The 15,662-nt window shown below is 38.5% G+C and overlaps 1 protein-coding gene across 1 annotated transcript; it reads right to left on the bottom strand.

The window, feature by feature from the left end:
* Window positions 1-1,862: 1,862 nt before the first annotated feature.
* LOC754465 lies at window positions 1,863-12,904 on the bottom strand. Its single transcript, XM_030973585.1, has 7 exons — window positions 12,716-12,904; window positions 11,128-11,226; window positions 10,179-10,294; window positions 7,523-7,639; window positions 5,120-5,354; window positions 3,151-3,191; window positions 1,863-2,702 (listed from the first exon to the last, which is right to left on the bottom strand). Exons 1-7 carry the CDS (start codon window positions 12,820-12,822, stop codon window positions 2,356-2,358), a joined length of 1,062 nt encoding a protein of 353 aa, XP_030829445.1. The 5' UTR covers window positions 12,823-12,904; the 3' UTR covers window positions 1,863-2,355.
* Between the last annotated feature and the right edge of the window lie 2,758 nt (window positions 12,905-15,662).

Below are 15,662 nucleotides of genomic sequence, written 5' to 3'. Positions count from 1 at the left end.
ATTGGGGGTGGACTTTTTGAAGTAAAATATTGGGTTGTTTGTCGTACTTTCATAGAGCATAATTTGACAACTTCTTTTAGTTACCGGAATAAGCAGCATAGAGTCTGACCGATAGAGGGCTTTGAGGGCGGCGTAAACTGTTACTTAGCACTAAGTAACAATTATTCTAGCAATATAAAGGAGAGGCCTTTCTCGTCATCGAAGCCACTATACATTATAGGGACTCATTTCTAAAGATTTTACGGTTGAGAATTTAGAATCCGGAGGAAGAAGTCTAGGGGCACAGGTTTATCCCCATGACAGTTATCCTCCCCCGCCGAGAGAGTCGGGCGGGCGCTCCCGCGCGAATTCGTGGAGGTATGAGGGTGTGGAAGATACTACCCTACCAGGGCCAGCCCGGGCTCTTCCAAACCCGCTCCCGGACAGGGGCGATGCATTCCTCCACGACCGTCTTTGTCTAGAGGGGAGGGGGATTGGGGACGCAACCGAGGGAGGACTTCTTATTAGCCACTCCCCAAATCGATCGGGTTCGACAGCCTGATGACTGATTATTTCTATACCCATACCGTATTGAGAAGTGCATATAGGGTGTTTACTATTTGTCAGTGTAATGGGGATCTACAAAATAATTTATCCTCAGATAAGACAGTATCACTGAATTTTTGTATGGCTAAACCAAACTCAAATGATCTGAATAGGCGAATGAACTTGTAGAAGTAGAACACATTTCGAATGATTAAATATGTTTTTTTTTTGTACACATACCGATGTCTTTTCTCAGTATTAAAGCAACGCGATCACAAAGATTTTACCAAAGGAAATTTTAGTAATATGTATTGCATTGCCTAGAGTATCATGTTCGGATTATTAAGAAGGTCATTGTAATGTTGCACATTTGAATAAGATTACGCACAAGGCTATTAAATCGCCTCTGGTTGATTTTTGAAAGTCTTTGTAATCGTGTTGTTTTAACTGTTTTGATTCATTTTAACTTTCACATTCGATCACTCCTAAATTAGTTATTTTCAATATGGCTCTCCATCGGCATCAGACAAGAAATGTTGGAACACACTGAATACATTTTTATTTCACTTTATTTAAAATGCAATGACTTTATTTCTAAGTTTTACAACCTCCTAAAACAGTCTTCCAAAAAAACGCCACACTACATCACATTCACAAATCCAAAAAAATGTTGTGTCATTTATCAATCAAATAGACGATGGTCACAGTTAACCCATGTTTTCTCCATAATGAACCTTCAAAGAATATGTTTCATGTTCATTGCACATTCTGATGGTATTCACACACATGTCACATTCATTTGCTGGGCAGCATCAAGTGAAATAAGTTATTTTGCGTCCATGATAAACAGACTCACGGTCCGGGTGCACGCCCCTAAAAAATATATAAATAATGAACAGATAAACAAAATAAATGAATAAATAATATATTAATCATAAGTACGGCATTGGCATGAATTAAAGCCTCGCGTAGTGATATACCTAATGATTTTATTTATTCAGCATTTCAGATCCAAACGTTTACCAAGCAGCAAGTATATTGGCCTCTGCCATTCCGACTGTTGCTCAGTCAAAATGACTAAATACAGCGAAAACATAATCATTTTTGATGGAAATTACATTGAATTATTCATGGAGAACCAGCTCTTCAACACAATTATGTTTTCTTTTAGCATGTTTATGGCATCGATGTTTTCATGATTTTTAACGCTACTATTCCTATTATACTTCAACTGACAATGATTCTCATTGTAATGCTTATCATTCATTTTTGCAATGAATATCCAAAAGCAGTCCCGTTAAGTCTTGTTTTCTTTCATCCCATTTTTTTCTTTTTTCCTCACTCTTCTTCATCTTCGTCGTCGTGATCATTTTATGATTCTGTTGTTCATCCTTCTTTTAACAGGCAAATAAGCTCACATTTTTCTTTATGAGGGAAGCTAATGCCTCTTCAAGTCTCCATTTCTTTATTTTGCGAGCGACCAAACAACAAAAAGTCACTTATTTATCATAATACAAACAAACATCCGTACTTTAAACATCCTCGTTGGGACGGGGGTTAGGTGTTATTGCAGCCCTACCCCAACCTCGTACACCTACATGTATTATTATTATTTTTTCGATGTCTCTTTCGTCGTCTTTTGCTTCTTTAAAATAGTGTTTATTTTTCATGTTCATCGTTATGATATTCTCCTCCCCACCATTTTTCCATCATTGATTATTGTTAAAGTTCAGTATTCCTGATCCAAGGAACTTACTGTCAGTAAGTCAGTGATAAATAATATTGCGTAGATGCACATTTTTTAATTTACGTCTATTCGGTGAGCGATCATCATGTCTCTTCTCTAGACGTAGTTGGAGTATTTTGGAGCGCTGTATAAGATGACGATGACTGCCTATCCCCTACGTTCAGCATCGTGTATCTTGGATTATTTTCTCCCTCTGGTAGACTCACTTCATAAAAACCATCTATAGGCTCCTGAGATACCTGGGGTTGAATGTTCTTGTAACGAAATGCCCGCGATTTAAAAATGGGAAAGTTTTGGTAGATGTGCTCCTCTGGCGGAACTATCGCTGAGGGCGCTAAAGAGGCTTGTACTTGTTGGTTTGCCCCGTCCGTTTTCGGAATTACTTCGTACTGAAAAGTGCCCGCCTCGCAGGCTTCTGGCCTCTCCTCTGCTGTTAAAGAAATCAAGAAAAAACATCATAATAAGGAAAAATTAATACAAATCGGATTTCCTTATTTGTATTCATTCTACCTGCATGGGATGCTAAGACAAAATAAAGTGTGTAAAATATTCTATTCAATCGAAGGAAAATATAATTGCCAGTACTGTATAGAACTTTAGCGAACTGGATTTAATTTGAACCCGAGCTCTTCCGGTTCCGGACTATGTCAAGTCGTTGCACTTTTTTTAGTCATGCCAAAACATGTCCGAAAATCATTTGCTTCATAGAGTCAAGCGCACACATTCCGCACCGTTGCATGATAGTTGTTCATGATTATATAGGTACTTCTTCGAGAGCGGGTGATATTCATGACCATTACCGAAAAAACTCTACTGGCCCACCTGCCACGTACACCCCCCCCCCCTAAAAAAAAAAGATATGCACATTTGTCACATACCCTTATTAAGCTGTATCAGTGCTGTATGATTCCTCATCAATCTACAAGTGAAGAGAGAAACAGCGCATGGTGAACATTCTGCATAAATTGTGATTAACAAACAAACAAACGAACAACAACAACAACAAAACAAAATGGGGGGGGGGGGGGGAACAACATGGCGTCATGCGGCGTTCATATTCTGCTAGTTGAACAAGAAGAAAAATGGCAACAATAATGCACTTAACGGAAATGTCTAAAATATGCGCTGTATTGTAAAACACCCTATACGATATTGTTCCACATAACCTAGCAAATTAAATAACTTGAGACTTGATAAAATATTAATTCTGTAACCGAAAGCCATAGGTCTCTTTTAAAAATAAATGTTACCATATGCTGGTCTTATCAGTTCATGCTCAAAATCGGGTCAACAAAGGAAGCTAGACTGAGGTCTATACGATTTCCTATCCTAGACCCAGGGGCGAGCTAACTGAATTAGTAAAATACAGACCTCAGTGTTTAATGACTTTTCATACATGTTTTGACAGCGAGCGTGTTTATTTGGTTGAAATAATAAATGTATAGCCACATGGAAGTTACTAGGAGGGACTAGATGCACTGTGAGTCACAATGAAAATGTTAGCAGGAAACCTGCGTAGAACTCGAACCTGGGAGCTAGCTATAGAGCATCCATTATTCAATGCTTGTGTTTTCTAAATGCCCAGGCATGATTCCCCAGACGATTTATTGAAGATGAACGGTTCTCACATGTTGATGACACGGGCCAAGTCAAATACTCTGTTTTTCAATTGAAGGTCTTTCTTATTCTTTCTTGTGTACTTTTGTGAATAACATAAGACATAGGAGTTGATATTGAATGTAAAGAGGGTCACAAGCACATATACTATCTAATCAAATCAAACATGCGCATTCGATTATGAATCTCATAATTACCAGAATGGCAAAAAAAATGTATGCTTCATTTTTTACAGGTGGTAAAAAAGAAATCATGGATAGGCAAGAGTAAGAGTTTAAGCCACTTATTCTTTTCGTATTAGTCTTTAGAACTTGTCTACTCAAATTGCTCCCATGTTTTGAAATTGCTTTGAGATGGCGCTATACACCCTGATTGTGTTGGCACAAAAAAAAAACCGTGATATTCACAGGACTCGTCAACATTATTTTTACCGGTCATTTAGAAAAGGTCATGAAAATGTATGATAACATTTTCCTTCAACGACAGTAGAAATACTAATATTAACACTAACAGTAATAATAATGATAATGATAACGATGATGATGATAACAATAATAGTGGGTTCTTGTACAGCGCCCATGTCTGTCAGACTTCACACTTCTGGTGCTTCAAAATGATTACCCTGGATTTAGCGTGGCTGCCATTATGGCCCTCTCCATCATTTCCAGGAATTAATTCATGTCAGGCACCCCTTTATCTCACCTGTGTCGAGTGTGACAAATATAGATTAATGTTTTGCCAAAGGACACTATTGCATCCGCGGGCCTCGATCCGCAAACCATTTGATTTAGAGTCCAATGACGTATCCATTACACCACGGCACCTCCCCAAATTCATTTGTTTTATTTACAATACATTAATTCAACACACGATTCAAGGGGGAAATATTCACAAACATGAAACCAAGATGCAGCCCTTATCTCTATTTAAAGTGTTTTTTATTTTTTATTCGGCTATAGACTACGATACAGACATCTCACAAGACCGACGCGACGGTCCATAGTACAGAAAGCTCACGAAAACAAAAACGTTATGAAAGGTAATCCGAAGATTCATGTGACCGACAGTCCACAAGACTGACAGATCGGACTCCTTGGCCTTCTGACATCCTTTCTCAGGGTTCATGAGACTGTCGGTCTACTTAGAAGTGACCCAAAAGATTCAGGGATTGGGTACAACAGTTAAATCTAGTTTCCCCTACTTTCCCTTCACATTGATGAGTGTCATCACCTTTTCTTGTAAATTGACCAGCAGACCAGTATGACGACGGTGACGATCCCGAGCATACCCACGATGACTGACATCTCGACTGGGTGAGAGGTTGCCCAAGCATCAGAACGAGACTTCTTGATGACGTAGACGTCTCCTACGTGTGCTGAGTCTCCTCGACCCGGTAACCTCGGCTCACGGTAGATTGGTTTGGTTCCTGATGAAGTACCAGCCTGCTGGTCCTTACCAGATGATCCTATAATTATACAGGTAAAGAGTCAAAACAAAACAATATTCAGTTAATGAAGTATTTACTCTGTTTATGGATTCTACGGACCTGGTGGAACTATCAGCAAGATAACTACACATCTCAGGCGCGGATCCAGGATTTCTTAGGGGAGGGGGCCCAACTTTTTTTTTTGCTCCCGAAAATTTGAAAATCGCGCCGGCCGAAAAGTCGCTCAGTGGGGGGGGGGGGGGGGGGGGGGGGGGGGGGGGGGGGGGGGGGGGGGGGGTAGTGAGCACAATTTTTTTTTTTGGTCCTCGAAATTTTTAACATTTGCACCCCCCCCCCCCCCTTGAGCGCCAGGGGGGGGGCCAACCCCAAAAAAAGGTAAAAATCGCGTGATTTTGCATGATTTTTTTCTCAAGGGGGGGGGGGGGCTCTGGATCTGCCACTGACACATCTAGACCAGTGATTGTGCTAAATCATTAAACGCCTCATTGGCCCAGGTGAGACTTCCCAATATTAGAGGTTCCTACAAGTCATGTACAGTGTCAATAATAATAATAATAATAATAATAATAATAATAATAATAATAATAAAAAAAATAGTGGGTTTTTGTATAGCGCTCATGTCTGTCAGACTTAACACTCCTTGCCCTCCAGTACCATGCGACAATAATATATTGAAATATCTTATGGATTCTACGGACTTGGTGGAACCATAAGCAAGATGACTAGACATGAGGATCATGCTAGATCCTTAACACCGCCTCGGGCGTTGATCCTGAAAGTACAGTACCAAACTGAAACCACGTTCACTAATTTTGCCTTAATCGAATTGATCGATTTGAGTGATGTCCCCTCTTTCGTCTCCTCCTTCACCACTTCCTCCTCTTTTTTAAATGAATTCTTCTTCTCTCATTTATTACTTTATGATCTACTCCTCCTCTCTTATTATTATTTCAGCATGTCTCTTTTTTCTCCCTTTCTTTCTTTCTTTCTCAGGTTTGATCCTCTTCTTCCTTCTCCTCCTGCTCCGCCTACCCTTCTCGACTATCTCCTTTAGCCATTTCATCAGTTTCGTCATTCCCCTCCTTCCTCGAGGTATGATAATCAGATAATCTTGTTTAAAATTGCTTCAAGAAAAATTTAGTGAAAATACGGAATTAGCTTAGAGTATAGAATGGTGCAGGTTAATGTTTATAGGAGATTGTAAAGTGTGCAGGAGATCATTGCCCCAAACACCCTTTCTTTGCGCTTTTGTGAATACATTCTAACATTATGAATATTCGTTGGCATGTACACAATCTGCGTTCTCGCTTTTGTCGGTGTATTATGAATGAACAACCTTTCTCCAACATAGAAAAAAGCTGGCTTCGCCTGCAGGGTGACGGAGGAAACAACATGTTCATGAGGGTGTTTTCTCTGACATTGCTGAAGTTCACACGCAGTCATTCTACGAGTGGGCGCGCATACAATATTGGAACTCTGCCGCTGAATGGGTTTTAAGTGACACTTTTGCTACGGGTCCAATCCACAAAACATAGATTTTAAAGGTCGAGCAATGTCTTGGCAGGCTTACAGTGATTGTTGAAAAACTGTAACTTAATGTAATGTGATGAGCATCCACTTGGGAGTTGTAGGGTTTGGGATAGAGTTTGCCATTCATGGGGTGTTGAGATACACACGTTCAAGTAATTCAATAAGGGCGTCTTGGTTGACGTCTTGAAGATAAGTTGATGTCAGTGAAATTCCATGGCATGAAGACAATGATCACTGACAACAATACACAATGAGAGAAGGAAACAACAATAGGTTAGAGGAGGTAAAATGCCAATCTGAAAGAGCAAGATCTTACATTCACTGGATATCGCTGATCATATTCCACATACTAAGAATCTTGCTCTTCTATTGGTCAAAAGTAAACCACGTGATGAAAGATAGTTCGCCCATCATTGATGGGAGAAGAAAAGTTCGTTACACTGTGTAGATAGTACTACTATCTTCAGTTAAAGTGCGTTGCACGGTGTAGATAGCAGTACTATCTGATGTTTTCGGAAACGTGACCCCCCCCCCCCTCCCCCTCCTCTCCGGCCACTTCGCCTTAATCGCAAAGATCATAACAATCTACAAATAAGTGTCTAGATATTCACATCACCAGATTCTTTCAAAATCATGTTCCTTACCATGTTTCTTACCTTGTTCTACAGTGTGTGTTGAGGTTCCTGTATCACCTTGATGAGCCCCTGAAGACCTTGGTTCACCCTGTGGTCTTCCAGGCAGGAATGGGACCAGGGTTGCCTCAGCTCGACCATCTAACAGTTGAAGGAAGATAATAATGATAAATACAATGTATAACAAATAATACTTGTTGTTTATCCAAGGAGCCTCCTCAGCATCAATGACTTGTTCTGAGGGCCGTGTGATTATTATTACGCCATAAATTGCTTAATACGCAATTACACTTTGGTGGCAAATACGGACTAATGTCACACCAAAGGACGTTAGTGAAGAGATGAGATTCGAATCCTCAACTCTTGGATTAAGGGTCAACTGAATGAACCAACAATACTACGACCTGTTTATATTTAGTGAATACAATATACAAGGTGCATACTGAATGATTGATTATACTGCATTTGAAACAAAAAACGTACCAGAGCTACGGGGAGCAAGGGCTCGTGCCCCAAAATGAATGGTGAAAAAAAAAGAGTAAAGAGCAAAATTGACAAGGAAAGGTGGACGCAAAAAGAAAAAAAAATCAAAGGACCCCTGCCATAGCCTCTCCTTATCGATTGTCCTCTCTATTCACATCTCATCAACCTAGTGAAACCGGTGCTCCTATCGTATACCCCATGATGTCAGTGCCCTCTCTGGACCGACGCTACGCCTCAATTAAAAGTGTAAGAGAATATATCATAATTAGGCGTGAATATTTCATAGAAAATTATTTTATCAACAGGAATAAGAAAGAGATGCGTGGGAAAAGTAGGCCATTTAAATTTTCATTTGTACAGCGGAATCTTTTGTATTCTTACTATTCTCTTCTAAAATCCATTCATCTGTTAGCAATTTTTAACAATCCAATATCCAATGCCCTAGTCGATGAGTAACCTCCGGTTATTCCACACACCCTTACAATCATAATTTTCTCACATTACCAGGTGCTCACTTTTCAACTTCATGAACGAGATCTTGGGTGGGGGAGGGGCACGCGGATTAAACCTTCAAACATGTTCAGCCTTTGGACCAGAGAAAATGTACTTTATTATTTAATTTCAGTGTTTATACATTTCCAATTTCCCTTATTTCTTTTGAAAATATAAATGTATTCAGTGGCGGATCCAGGGGGGGGGGGGGGGCAAAGGGCCCCAAAAAATTATTAAAAATTTTATTAAAAAAAAAAAAAAAAAAAAAAAATGGTAATGGCCGACGTAAAAAGGTGACCTTACCCCCCCCCCCCCCCCCCCGCTTATTCAGCGGCTGGCTGAGTCGTTGCGATCTTTTTGGGGACTAAAAAATGTGCCCCCCGTGTGCCCCCCCCCCCCCCGGCAAGAAATTCCTGGATCCGCGCCTGGTATTGATACAATTTCGTCATGTTCGAGTCCTCTGTACCGGTATATCAGTGACTAACTCAAAGCTGATGACCTTCACAATGCATTTCTATCCCTAAATAATGCCCCAACTCTAATTCTGCGTTGTGACTCATTTAGGAACAGAAAAATCGAAGACAAAAAGAACAACAAAGAAGCCCAATCATAGAGCAGGAAATAACAGATGACAGATGTACCAGTCTACCTGCTTAATTCGAGGAAGCTATATTTATTTCTTATCAATCTGTACGCACTTTGCATTGTTCGAGCACTTTAAAGATTATAGTCTACGACACTAAACTAAACATATGAGACAGGTAAATTTGTCTGAAGAGGTTTATGACATCATTCTATTTCGGGAGTTCATGACTGATATTGTCGAATGTCCGTATCGTAGGCCGTCCTTTTCACAATATTCCATGACACTTTGATCTTTTAGGCTGCTGCAGGAAAATTAATTTAGTTGGTTTATTTGGAAGATACTGATCTGCCTGAGAGGGGTATGCAAGCAACATATCAGAGGCTTGAGTGCGCGAACTTCGATGATGTAAAACAGCACACTAACTCAACTAATGCTACTGTTATGTTTGCTCTATATATGACCCATTGGTCCTATGTTCAATTGGTGCATCCGTCATCTCCAATCGATGGATCAGTACTATCCAATAAGGAAGTTTACAGATACAATCTGCGCATGGGCAGATAAAGGTCATTTGTACCAAAAAGGTAAAACCCACAGAGATGAATAATAGATATGCGCTCATGAAAGTTAGGTAACATTATTCATTTATGCACCAACGGTACATTCTATGATACGCAGGTGGAAGTATTCTGTTCAAGAGGTCAAACAAAAGGTATTCATGAATCACATCTAGGACTTTGGCAGTTATTATTCTAAGATGCTCAAAGTGGAACTTCTCCATGTGTAAAAGATCTGTGGATATTTGGGGTCATTTGTACCATGTGCTATCTGTAAACTCCCTTATTCGTCCTGCGACCCACTGCCCAGTACGTCACATCTGACCGTCAAGGCTTCAATCAACTGTCCTATGTCCCAGTTGTCCTACATGGTCCGACTGTTTTACCTCTCACTGACCATGTGTCCCACGTTACTAGGTCCGAAGGTACTCAGTCTTACTCTAATATGTATAAGAAGACTAAAAGGGGCACAGCATCGGTGTGATAGGAACTGTGGAAGAGGTGAATGTAGGCCCCCATATCAACCCCATCTCAGCTTGTCAGTATGACCCCGTGTACCTACCTGGTATGGAAGCAGGTACGCAGTGCCCTTCCTGAGGTCTCCAGCCTGGACAACATCCCAAGTCTATCTTGTACATCGTCCGTAGCGCGTTGCGATAAGCAGTACGATAAACCATTCTAACCGTAAAAGAAAAACATTATTTTGTGAATCATCTTTTACAACAAAATGACATTCATATACTTATTCTCATTACAAACAGAGTGAGGTATGAATTAATAAAATTAATATTGGTATCAAGTTTGGATGCATATCTAACAACAGAATTAACAGCTCAAATCTCGTCCCTCCACTGTCCCAGTAATAAACATTCAGATCAACTTTTCCGTCTATTATTCTGTCCATTATACCATGATTAGTTACGATTATTCCGTATTGGCATCTAGTGTTACATTCACAAGAATGTCTAGATCAATGTTGTACGAAAACCTATTACAAATACAGAAATCGCCTGCAAAGCCATTTGTACAAGAGCTCAGTTTTCTTCAAGCAAAGTCACCGTCAAAATAACGTGGGACGACCTAGAATTTGTTAAACAAATTATTCAAGAGTAAACTTTACTCTTGAATAATGTGGACAACTCTCCACTTTCCCGTTTCTAGCCTTTTAATTAGTGAACGTGCCCACATATATCATTTAAATATACGATGTTGGATGATATAATTGACATTATTCGAGTCAATTAGTGAGGAACAGAAGATAATAAATTCATCCCATTAATTCTTGACGCCTGGCAAGATTTCACATCTCTTAAGGCTATTGCCATGGTTCTCAACTATGTTTTGATACTTCGTTTCTCTCCTCTGTCAAATCAGCGTTTCTACTCGAACCGATTCAAAGTCACACCTTCTATCATTTCATATACGACAGCTCTTCATTAAAATCAACGGCCAACCATTATTGTAGGTAATCGATTCGATGTTTGGCATCTGGTTTCCATAGTAACGCTTACCTGTATGAAGAACATTTCGATGAGCAGAACCAGTCACAGCAAGTCGCTGTCCGTTTCGTCTTCGATTCCGCAAACGTCTCACGTACGGTAATCAGAGCACTAAAACAAACAAACAAAACATTATTGAAATCTGCTTTACAGCATCTGTATAGATAATCTTTATAGAAAGAACGTCTATGTTTATATATCATCATTTTTTTCCCTCCTTTGAATAATGTTTCTCACTGAAACATGTACTAAACTAACTTATGGCATAAAGACCACTTTTATTGTTTGATTGTCTGTTTGATTTTGTTATTCATTTTCAACATAATAAAAAAAAAAGTTATATACAACTAAATACATAATATATATCATTAACAAAAGTCAAAATACATAAATCAATCAAATAATTATACTTTAAAAAACCGCACATGGTTGACAAATCATTTCAAACTTGAAAAATGGAGGAGACTTCGTTGTCTCCCTGAGCAGTCTTTATATACAGGTTGCATGAAGCTATACACAACATATATCATTGGACGGCCTTGCTAACGTGTAGCTGTCTTTGAGCGTGGAGATGACCATGACCTATAAGCCAGGCATCAAGGAAAACGAAACATTCTTCAAAGCATGCGCATCCAGAAACCTTATTAAACGATTAACCTGCTTTAATCTTTCTGCTTCCATTCGTACATTATACTTTACCGGTAATTAGGGGGCAACTGAAAGCTAATAGTGCATGTCGTATATTTATACGTTGGTATGACTGGGAAGCTAATTTAACCAATATACAGACATCGAGTTGGACCATCCATATTATTTATTACTAAAACGTGTAATTACTTGTACATGCATAAGTATCATTTTAATGATTTTTATGATATATAATCTAAAAAATTGTTTTCATCATTCATGGCACTCGGCCTCATCATGCGACCGAAACATACTATGAATTGAACGGTCATGATGTACTAAGTAATAGGCAAAATATACCAGACGGTTTAGATGCAGTAGTTACCATTGTGCCATGATTGCATTAGACCATTTTCAATGGATGAGTGAAATTTACATCATATAGGTTTATGTGATTAAAATAATTCTTTTATAATGGATCATACAAGTTTAACGGTTCAACATATTATTTACTGTATAGATATTTGAGGTATTGTATTTTACATCAAGCATAGTTAGAACGTTATACGGAAACCTATACGTATTTATCAAATAATATGAAACTTCTGGAATTCCGTTACCCTACCCAAATACTTACCTCTCTCCTTATCTTTGTACAACAGCTGTAAACCGACTTCCAATTGTGATTCTATTTTTATTTCTCTTTCGGGAAACTATATCTAGCCTTCAACAGGGTAAGATATCCATTTCATAGAGCAAAACAATTGTATCTACGCGGCCTTAATTATCCCTTCCATGTTATATTTCAGACAAAAATATGTCATGTGTTTATACTGATTCGTTTAAACAGCACCCTGATCTGATATGCACAACCGACCTTACAAGTGGCCTTATCTACTGAGTTATTGTAGTTCTGTACACTTCCATTTTTCATGATAGTAAAATTGGAAAGTAAAACAAAATCTGTATTCACCTGATGGTATTCCAGCAGCGTCCGGGCCCATGCGATAGCGCATGTGACGTCATCAATCTCGACATGACGAGCATAAAACACCAACATGCGAGTAGATGGAACTCCATGATGTCTTTTTTTATTTCTACGACTCCCTCCGTTTTAAGGTGTCTCAGGGATCCATTTTAAAGCTCCTGTCATGAAACCAAGTGAAAATATGAAACATTTATTAAAATCATCAGCGAAATAAAAATTGTTCATTTACATCTGATGCCCGTTGCACACGAGGTGTCATTTCCATTGCGTCATTTCAGTTGCGTCATTACACGCTCTAATCAAGCCCGTGAAGTCAACTAGCCCATGCGCCAGTAAGACAAAGACGGTGTCAGTCGGTGACGCAGTCCTACGTCAGCAAAACGATACAACGTGTGCAACCGGCGTAACTTCATTGATGTAGCTCAGACCAAAGAGATACCTTGCTCAGACATCGGTTGTCCCATTAACATGCACTGAACACGGTACCTCTTCAATCAAGGAGAAAGAAAATGACGGCCAAGAATTCCGCCTTCAGTCTGTGTCCAGTTGTTAATAAGCTCGTATTTTACTTCCCAATATAACGGTCTACTATGAACACCTTGATATGCTCATGTCACGGGTAGCAAGTAGCTTGTGGTATGATGAACCCCATCAAGGCACGGTATAGTGTTAATACTTTACACGCTCTAATTAATTAATCATTTTCCCGTACCTTGTACTCCTTGCATGCAGGTATGGGTCATGTTACCCAGATAATCCATGGATGAAGGAGAAATCATCTTCACGAGTTAATGATAGATAGGGATGGATTAACACGAAGCGACTAAGATGATAGCGGGTGTTACTCTACCACTTTAGATTGGACGTAGCTAATACATACATTCTTGTTCATTATTAGCTCGAAAATCTTAAGTGTAAGTCCATAACTGCAACGAATGATAAAATAAGCTACATCTTTCATTGGAAGAGTTTAAACGGTCTGATAATATTTCAAGAGATATGTAACTCATGTGAAATATATAAGCCAAGATAATTGTTTCAAATCCAACGTCCTAAGAAACCAATAATTTAGATCAAATTTTAGTACTCTACAATTTTTTGCTCAGCTGCTATGAAGAAATAGTTTGTTAAAATTATACATTAATTTGTGTTGCTTTTTAGTCTTTATGAATACTACGTGTGGTTTTTCACTAAAAATACTTTAAAATACAATTTGTTTAAATGAAGATAATGATACTGGTCAAGATATATATGTCAAAGAAACCTATCTGAATTATGAGGGGGACGTTGCCCAAATATAGATGATATCCCAATTCTGGGGGGGGGGGGGGGTAACTGCAACGCCACCCCCTCCCCTGCCTCGTACAATGATGAAAATCATTTACGTACACGTAATTTACATACACGTACAAAATACCCTATTACATTATCGCAGTCGTATGGTCAGCTGTAGGTAATTGGTAAGGACAGGGTGATGGTTCATTTTAGAAAAAAATATTATTGAATTTCAACTTGAAATTAAAAGAAAAAAAATTAACATTTTATATTATTGTCAGAGGTTTTGATACGACATGTATCAGTTTTATTATAAAATTATGATTATCCATCACGAATCCCCCAACCGAACCAAAACCATGGGCTGCTCCTCTTCCAAAGACTTTAGTCTAACGAGGTCAGATAACTCGGAAGTTAGGGTGGTTTTAAAGGGGATATGGTGCTTTATGATAACTTAATGATGCGTAATGAGCCCTTCCCTGTATCATCGTTATCATGTCAACCTATCGCTATCAGTATCATCGACCACAACCGTTCTGAATCGCGTTATGACTTTAAATGACATGATGAAATTGATTGAACTATGATTTCAATTTCTTTCTCTAATATCCGAATGTTTATACTGGTTCATAAATTTATTTTGTATATGTTCTCTTAACAGCTTAAAGTTATCATGAAACTCAAGTTTGGCTAATCTCGGTGTGGGTGGGGGGGGGGGGGGGGCTTTCATTCTGAAACGTCATAAACAGCATAATTAAGAATGGTTTCACTACCACTTTCAAAAATGGCCAAAATTTAAAAGGTTACCAAAAGAATATTCGAATTAGAAGAATAGGACCAATCTATATATTTTTAGTGTACAAATTTAAGGGATAGATATTGACTATTTAGGTCGAAGATTAATCTGAATTAAAAAAAATATTGTTCACAAACTCTCGAATGTTACACGTTGGAAAAACATTATATACACCAATGATATACATGGGCTATACATGTTTTCTAACCATGACATTCCATTGAGTAAATTTCATGTTTTAAATATAATACAGTATTTCCGTTGCCATGGTATTTGACCTCGAGTCCTCGCAATCTCATGGATTATCTCATGATCCAACCTTTGGATAAATCCTAAATCATAAGCTAACAGAGCCAAGAAATGGAAACCGCGTTTCCATACTTCAATCTGTTAACACATCCCCTAATAACGCCTCAAAATGTCACAAACAAGTGAGTTAACGTCATCGAATGAAGCTATATTGTTTACTCATCATTAGTCTGAGAGAGACTTTGATCAGCTCTGACAATATAATATAGCAATTGCCTCAAAATCTCAGTTCAGTATTGCCAGGCAAGTTTGAACATTCTCGATTTCTTATATTTACAGTGACGACAAAGTGACGAAAATTCGATGTGATCATTATTTAAGATTATAAAATGTATGTAAATTAGATTCGTAAATTAATCATAAAAAGGGAGGATACAATCGAACGACATCTTACAGTATTCACGTATCCAATAATATGAATTACATGATTTTAAATTAAAAAGAAAATGCGCTCCTATATCATGTATTTTAGAATACTGAATCACATTCGCGCAATGGGTACTCAACTAGAATTCCTGCATTTAGTAATAGACTACGAGGAAAAACAAAACA

Source organism: Strongylocentrotus purpuratus, unplaced genomic scaffold (assembly GCF_000002235.5).
Source record: "Strongylocentrotus purpuratus isolate Spur 01 unplaced genomic scaffold, Spur_5.0 spur5_scaffold_6, whole genome shotgun sequence".
NCBI lineage: Eukaryota > Metazoa > Echinodermata > Echinoidea > Camarodonta > Strongylocentrotidae > Strongylocentrotus > Strongylocentrotus purpuratus.
The sequence above is the reverse complement of the archived record's forward strand: the minus strand, read 5'-3'. Positions and strand labels throughout refer to the sequence as shown.

Bases quoted from the DNA above. Each gene is read 5' to 3' on its own strand.
- LOC754465 (XM_030973585.1), bottom strand. From the start codon at position 12,822: ATGGAGTTCCATCTACTCGCATGTTGGTGTTTTATGCTCGTCATGTCG. The intron at 5,355-7,522 runs GTAAGAAACATG...GTATAATTATAG, and splicing joins AACACACACTGTAGAACAAG to GATCATCTGGTAAGGACCAG. The intron at 2,703-3,150 runs GTATGTGACAAA...TTTCTTTAACAG, and splicing joins ACTGATACAGCTTAATAAGG to CAGAGGAGAGGCCAGAAGCC.